General features: G+C 37.7%; 1 protein-coding gene across 2 annotated transcripts in view; it reads left to right on the top strand.

Moving 5' to 3' along the window:
* The window catches only part of ARHGAP15 (Rho GTPase activating protein 15), a 321487-nt gene that overhangs the window by 214072 nt on the left and 98858 nt on the right, over positions 1–8557 (top strand). For both annotated transcript variants that reach the window (XM_017740245.1, XM_008638204.2), the window contains exon 12: positions 2437–2514. In XM_017740245.1, the coding sequence (XP_017595734.1) occupies positions 2437–2514 (78 nt within the window). The remainder of the gene's footprint in view (positions 1–2436; positions 2515–8557) is intronic.

The following is an 8557-nucleotide window of genomic DNA, read 5'->3' as shown; positions in this document are numbered from 1 at the left end:
CCTTTCTCCTTTGTGCCTAATTGGATTTCCAAAGTAAGTTGTTAACAATCCAGCTGAGATAATGTGGTCATGAAAGGGATGTCCAAATCCACCAATTTGCATTGGTTTGGTTTGGCTTAACTTTCAAAGATCTTGGAGCAGAAAGTTGATGGCACGTGAATACTATAATTGGCTTAATTTTTAAATATTTTTTTCTCTGCCATATTGTATAGTGCCCAAATGAAATGCTAATCAAAACTCATTTCTGGACCAAAATTAATTTATTAACAATAATAATGCACTTGTGTACTCCAGATCATGTTGCAAAATGTAATATCCACCAATTTACAACACAGCTTGTTCATTTTCACTTGATCTGGGTGACTTACGCAGGCTCCAAGTTGATGCTCTTAATGTGAGACTATTTCACCCAGAGTGACATGGATTGTTTTCACTTACATATAACCAATGAGGTTAAGAACTGAATTCAGTTAGAACCAAACAAAAGTTAACATTCTGTCTGGTGGCTTGCCTGTTTGTTAGCTTGATTTATTTTTCCTTTTTAATTTCTGGTTTAGACTTCAATTTACATGATGCAATTCTTAATCCTCTACCACAAGAATCCCGCAATCCTATGCTGGGAATTACTCTTTCACTCTCCCCTTACTAAAACAGAATTAGACTCCTCAGATTTAGGTTAGAATTGCATTACTTAAACATTTTAGTAATTTCCATTTGCTCATATGTTATATATCCAGCAGATGGATAATTTCCAAGTTTTCTTGATTACTAAATCCTTTTTGATTTCTCTTAAATAAACTTTTTCTTTATCCCTCTGTAACCAAAGGGGAGATCTTCCTGAAATAAATCATCACTCTCAATATTATGTTGCAGGACACCCACAGGTGCAGGGTAGAAGATGGTCTAATAAAACACACAGCTAAGCACAGAATTATTATTAATAATCAGATAAAGAAAATATTATTAATTTTTAAAATAAGTTTTTTAATGCAAACCAAATAAGGATGTTCCTGGCAGCATAGACATAAAATGAGAATTGTATTTTGTAAAGAGACAAAACAAACATGCAAACACACAAAAGATTTTATTTGGTGTCAGTCTGCATCAAAAGGAAAAGCAAATTTTCTCCAATATTTCTAGATCAGTGAGAAATGCCTCCAAGAACTTGAGTCCACTGGCCATGGCACACGTGTGCCAAGGCATGGTGCGAGTGTCAATAAAGATTGAACCTCAGTGTCTTCTTTAAGTGTTATCACAACTGGGTTTCTGGGCTTTTCCATTTGTTTTCACTCTTACCTATACCTTTATATTTCCCTTCCCCCCCATCTCAGATTGTAAAAGTATTCCCCCTAGATACATTGTCAGGGAGTGTTTTCTGAAAATTTTTGGGTTTGACAAATTAGTGTTTTCCAAGAGAAAGGCTTTCTCTGAAACTGCTTGCCAAAACCTAATTAAAACTTGTGTTCCAAGGGATAAGTAGCCTTTAAAAAAACCTGGTTTGTGTAGCTTCTCTTGGCTTCTTATGTACTTGCAAGTTTTAAATGTGAAATGACAATGTATGTTTTAGTGGGTTTGATTTTTAAGCATGCAGATTGGTTCGGTGCTGCACCACAGCGAATTCTCCTGGAAAAGGAGAGCAGTTCCCATGTGCTTTGAAATGCTACAGCTATGCAACCGGGGCTGGAAGTGCTATTTTAAACACTCATATCAGCAGAGCTTGCTGTAGGAGATAATATGTCACAAAAGGGAGTATGACATCTAGTTTCACCTAGAAGATAAACCTTGAGTAGATATGCAGGGAGAAACAAGACTGTCGGGTTGTCCTTGAAAAGAATGGCCTATATTAATGAAGAAATGTACTCCAGGGCATATGCTACTTGGGATATTTAATTTCATCCTCAAACCTGTTTGATCCGCTATGAAGAATATAGTAGAGAAATGGTAGTAGTGTGGAGTCTCACACACATCATGATTTCAGGATGGGCACCTCAGTGCTTTATTTCAGAAAGGTCACAGCCTCAGAAATTCATGTCTGAAAAACAGAGAAGTTTCCCTGGCACTATTAATGCAAACATCCCACGTTCAAGCATGGCACCGTGCCTGTCCCAAACAGCCCTTCTCGATGAGCACCAGAGCCAATTACCCCTCGCTTTCCTGTCACACTCAAAGCCCCTTGCGGAACCATATTCTGCTGACAGAATTACAAGATAATTACAGCTAGGTGTTTTGTATTCACTTAAGTTAATCTCCCGCTTTTATTTTTCATTGTTGCTTTCATCAGTGAGGAGGCACTTCAGTTGTTGTCAGGTGGATTGTTTTTCAGTCGCTAGCCGCGCTGCTCTTCTTCATACTTGCAAGGGTGCTTCTGCCTCCCTGACAGACGCACAAAGAAAAATACTTCTATGATCTAAAATGAAATATGTGTTTCTTTTTCAGGTCTAGATGTTGATGGAATATACAGAGTTAGCGGCAATCTGGCAACAATACAGAAGTTACGATTTGTTGTCAATCAGGGTAAGTGATTCCTCCACCCTGGTAATGTTTTGTTTAGTACTTAACTGTCTCAGATGACAGTATTTCAGAATCTGCTATACATTAGTGGCATAGAATGATGAGCCCTGTTTTAGAAAAGAGAGGAAAGGGAAGGCAGAAAGATATTGCACAGAGGGAAATGTCAGCTAGGAGAGAGGAAAAAGAGCAGAGTAAGCAGAGGAAAATAGTAGTTAAACTTGAGATGAGAAACAAACAACAAACAAATCTAAAAATACGAGAGGAAATGGAGATGTGAAATAAGGTGGCAAAAAGCAAAGCATATGTAGAAACCAAGGAATCAAAGTGAGGGGGAAAGAAAAAGATTAAAAGAAAAAATAGCAGATTGTTTGGATGTTGAAAGTTAAACAAAACCAAAAGTAGAACAGGGATCCGAAGGAAACCAGCGAAAGAGAACAAGGTGCTGAAAAGAACTTAAAAGGAAGTACTAAAAGGGGAGTACTTGCTCTGCCAAAGTCAGTGGAAGATTTACCACTGATCTTGAAAACACAAAGATTTGACCCCAGAAAATGAAAGAGGAAAGATGAATATTTTGGGGACCTGCTAACCAGAATTAGAACCATCCCGTATATATTTACTGAACATATTTCCACAGATTCTGTGTATAATGAACATATTTCCAAAAATACAATAGCATGCTTTTCACTGATGTGGCCTAAAGAAATCTAACATTGATCAGTAGATCCTGTTACAGGTGTGGAAGCTGATATCAGGAACTGATAAGGATGAATGACAAGTACATTCATCTCCAAATATTTTAGTACTCTTACCAAAGAATAACTCTCCCCCCACTTAAAAGTTTAGCAAATATAATTGATGATAGCAAACCTCTTGATATTACTTAACAAGAAAATAAGATCAAGTTTCTCAGAAATTAGGGAAAATACCAAATCTTAAATTTCATTAAAATCTTTCTACACTTTTGAATGAAACAAGTATAAATGTGAAGCTGCTGCAACATTTTGTCCTACTTTTTACGACCTTTTTATAAGTTACCTGCAGACTATTACCAGAACTGCTAAATATTGTGTATTCTGTGTGGAGGTGATAGCTGCTGCAGAGCAACTTCCTCAATTAGCTTGGTACTATACATAAACTAAGACTTTTGACTCAAATATTCTCATGAAATTGAGAGATAGGAGAGATGTAAAAATATTCCCGCCTTCAAGCCTCCATTTACATCTCTAGGGAAAGTTTCAGGGGATCAGTAGGTGTTTGCCACCTCCTCAGCTGCTCCAGATCAGTCTTCTTCGGCTGAAACTGGAGGGTGAACTCTGGTTTATGAGGAATCAGTATTTATGCCAGCAAGACTGAATAAATCATCATTTACCAATCAACCTCATGGTTTTGATTCATTACTTAGGTTCTCTTAAATTTATAGTTGTTGGGTATTCGTGTGTCGATAATGAAGCCTGCCTTGGCTTTCAAATGACTGTAAGCTGTATTTTGTTTGGAGACACACAGGCAAAAATGGGATTTTCTATCCTTCTTCACTGCCCAGGCTCTTTGCTCAGGAAAAAACTGTGCCATAAAAATAATGGTCCTGTCTATCATGTCTCGTGGCATCCAAAGGTTAACATACTTGAGGTTAACATTACTGCTCAAGTTTTCACCTAAAACAGATGGGCTGATACTGTAAAGCTAGACAGAAGTCTAAGCTGGCTTTTTGCAGCAGAGAGGGACCAGACACCTCTTTCTTCTGGTTTATACTACTGTGAAAAATGAAAATATAACGGTGGAGTTAATAGTACATTAAAGCCACTCTGGCACCGTTTACTTAGGACATGTGCAAAAAATCTGCCTCCTGAGTGACCAAAGGAAATTCAAAGAAAACTAATGCCCCTGAAGAACTGTCATCATCTTATCAGTTATGATAATCACTGTTTCTTATGTTAGTCTTTATTGATACAATGAGTACATTCATGCATCTCGATGGAGGGATTTTCGATGGGCAGTGATAATATCTATCCAAACTCCCTTTACACGTCCTTTAAAATCCTGTCTATAAAAAATTTCTATCCAGGTCTATACTTAGGTTTTCCTCAGGTAAATGTATGTAGAAATGCTAAAGTTCAGCTCCTGTAAACCCTAATGCCACTTGGCAGTCCCCAGGGGTGACCCCAACACCACGTGAGGGAAATGGGAGAGCTGAGCATTGTAGACCCCAAAGAATAATCCAGTAATTTTTAATCATAACATTCAAGAAGGAATACAGACACAAAGGATAGCCAGCCACTGTCTGAATTGTTTAAATAACGTCACTTTTCTGTGCTAAGTAGGAACCTGCAGGCAGGAAAGAGCCCACCGAGTCATGGTGTACCTGAAAAATTCTGTGGGGAGATGGGGGAAACAGGATTTATTTATTTATTGTGTGCTTGAGAGGGCATTCTCCACCCAGTGTGTCCCAGAGCCTCGTGTTTCCTGTCAATTAGGTGCAGCAGTTCCAGATGGCTTCATGAAGGAAAAAGTTACCAGGAACACTACTGTGTGCTCCCAACCTGCTTTTTTCCCAGCCTCGGAGCTCTGCAGTGGGATGATGGTTAATAACTCCCTCTCCACACATTCTTATCCCTCAGTAGTTATTGTGACCTCCTCAGGTCAATCCCTGCACCTTCATTTTTCAGTAGTTAACAGTGGGAAAGGAGTATTTATACATATGATTTTGCCATAGCGACTTTTTTTTTTTTTTTAATTTAGTTAAAGTTTAATTTAATTATAAATGCAAACAAATGTTCTGACAAAGCCTATTTGCATTGCAGAGATTGACTGCAATCAGTTCTTCTACTGGCCAAATACTCATTGGGCTCTTTCTTCCTGCTTACTTTGCCTTTGTGCTACACCTACATTTAGAGGATATAAATAATATGTATCACATTGAAAATTAAAGATCATAGAAGGCACTCTAGGCTGGCTGCCATATCAAAGTATTTTTTATTAGAATAATCATTAATTAGAATATAGCAAAGCTTTATTTGGCTCCTTTTCCTATACTGTTCATGTCATCTGCAGCATTAAAAATGAAATGAGAGAACTGGTGAATATGAAAGGGAAAGAAACTAACAGTCGACAGATTTATCATTAAAGAAGAAATAAGAACAGTAAAAATATAAAAAGACTCTTGAAATTCCAGATTTTTAGGGATGAAGAGGGGTTTGCAATTTAAGAAAACCAGCCTGGTATCTTTTTAAATTCTCTGAATGTATTTTGTGTTTCATTCTCATTTCTCGAGGTAGGCAGCTCCTGAAGAGGCTTTTGGCCTTGCCAACATGAGCAACAGCAGAACAAACTACCTTATTTACTTTATCCCTCTCACAGAGTTTTCTTTTTCTATAAAAGTCTATTGATATCACACCTTTTTTGCTTCTGTGCAACAGGATTATCTTTTATCTATGATTTATTTTCCCATTAAGAGCTGAAAAGATCAGTTGATCATAAGAAGACTGGGCTATAACATCTCTCAGCACTTTCGGAACTCTAAGTCATCATTTTTCAAATCACTGAATCAAGGCAGTAGAAGCTGCTTGTACCAAACTGACATCAGGAAATTCGTACTTTTCTTAGTCTATAAGCACTGAAAAATTTGAGGTTAGAAACTAAACTACCAGGAAGTCGATATTTTTGGCTGAGAACCTACAGTAAAGGCTTCTATAATAGCTGGAGACATTAGACAGCACTATCTATTCCTCTTATGATTTCCATATAATTGGTTAAGTCTAGAAGTTGAAATGTTAAAAGACAAAAACCCAAATAGAAACAGACAAGGTACTTGGAGGAGTTCTGCTCCTTTAAGCAAGGATTTTTAAGCAAGGTCTAGTAAGTCAAATCCTTTACATGTATTTAAAAGGATATTCTTTTAATTCACACCTGTAGGAAAAGGGATAAAATAACGTTTATGGGACTGTTAAACCATGTAAAGTGTGCTGGCAGTTCCAGGATATGAGGTGCTACTGAAAAGATCCCTTGTTCTGGCCAAAAGCCCCAGGGAGAGTCTGACATGAGCCCCAGGCGGGGCTGCTCAGAGTCACTAAGGCACCACTACATGAACCTGAGGACAGGGGAGAGGTGCCTTTCAATAACAAAACACGGCAGCACTGAGGCAAAAAGTGCCTGAGAAGAAAAACAAGAAAAAGGGAAGACCTTTCATCCATTAGGGTGTTTGTGAGTAAGAGTGAATTATTTCTTCTTTGGTTGAGGCCATTATGCTGATTACAGAATCCCAGAATGGTTGGGTGGGAAGAGACCTTAGAGCTCATCTCTTTCCAACCCCTTGCCACAGGGAGGGACTCCTTTAGCTAGGGCAGGGTGCTCCAAGCCCTGTCCAACCTGTGTACAGGGTGTGGGACACACACTGATGTAATGGGGTGAGGACCTTCTTTGTGCTAAGCCAGGGCTCTTGTCCTGCTTCCACACACGTCTCCCATCAAACCTCAATTAGCTCCACGCTGAAGACCAGGGATACCTGGGTGAGGAACTGGAACCTGCCCTTTTTGTGTCTCCTGTGCTAATCTGCTCTATAGCTGGAAAGGCTTTCGCTTTCTATGGCTGTCAATCAAGCAATTATCACGAGTTCTAAATTAACTGAAAAAAAAAAAAATGGAGCTATAAAGAGTTCATAACACACTGCTGAAACACTAGGATTCTATCCCAACGCATGCATGTTCAGGGAAACTAACCATAGAAATACAGATTTCAATACTTATTGGTTCATTCAGCAAGTGTTGGCTCATGCATAATACAAGAGAGTTCCTAATTGTCTTTATATCCAAAGCTTTGTTTGCAAAATGCTGGGTGTTTGCTGTGCAGATGACCTTTGTGTCCTGTTATTTCATTTGGAATACCTTGTGTGTTAACTGCAAAGCACCACAGACTGTCCAAAGGTCAATGACTGCGTTTTTACAGCTCTGTTACTACACTTATGTGCCAAAGCAGGGGCAAGTATAGGAATTTTTACCAAGGCTAAGTATTATGTTATTGCAGAGAGGTGTGTTTCTTGTGGAACAAGGGAAAGGACAGCCAAAGATATCCAAATACTACTCGTTTGAGGAGGGAAAAAAGTTAATTTAATCTTATCCTTCCATTACCTCGCAGTAACAAAAAACCCATTTGGGCAAAAAAAAAGGATTAAAAATATTTCTGTTGTTTCTTTTATGACAATATAGCAGGATATGATTCAGCTTAAGGAAAAAATTAAGAGCAAAGTTTGAACCAGAAATACGTGAACTGATTGTGAATATTTATTAACTAAATAATTTAATAATAAAGAAAATGCCTACTTGATTAATTGTTACAGAGTAAAAATTACAATAAAACTGTCTTGATCAGTGCTTTGCAGAAGCACCATTACTGTCTGTGCAGTTGTTTAACAAGGATTTAATTGGAAAGATAAGTGAATGCACATTTAAAAGTATTGTTAATTTGCTTTATAATCACCCCATCCTTCACAGTATTGACAGCACCAGGCACAAACCCCTTTCTCTTTTACAAGTATTATTTTCCATATGTGCACAATAAATTCTGAAGCAGTAATTGGAAATTTTATGGATTTCAACATACCTAGTGTTTTGAGTTTATAGGTACCATATCCCTTCTCTAAAGGTTGTTCACTGGTGGCATTTTAGGTAAAATTACTGCTTTTTTATTACCCATAGGCTTTTTTGGGGGTTGTGGTGTGGTAGTTTGTTGGATTTTTGAGTTTGCTTTTCTTATTTTGTTTTGCTTTCTTTCCTAAGAAACATCTAATTCCAATTTACTTTTCCTTTCCATTTGAAATATCAACAAAATCTTCGCTTCAACATTATTTTTGATTTAATAAACAACAGCCGTCAAAAACAGTAATCTTCAATATGTTTATATTCCATCTGCACTTATATTTATTGTTCTAAAGTGGCTCAGATTAATCTAATTGACAAGTAAGAGCCCAGACCATATGAGCAGCTAAGGATGACACCTTTAACCAGCAGGATTCTTCAACCTAAATGACATGTTCTTTATCAATGAACCGGGAGAG

Source organism: Corvus brachyrhynchos, unplaced genomic scaffold, assembly GCF_000691975.1.
Source record: "Corvus brachyrhynchos isolate BGI_N302 unplaced genomic scaffold, ASM69197v1 scaffold126, whole genome shotgun sequence".
NCBI classification, from domain to species: Eukaryota; Metazoa; Chordata; class Aves; order Passeriformes; family Corvidae; genus Corvus; species Corvus brachyrhynchos.
Note: the sequence above shows the minus strand (reverse complement) of the source record. Positions and strands in the feature narration are given on the sequence as shown.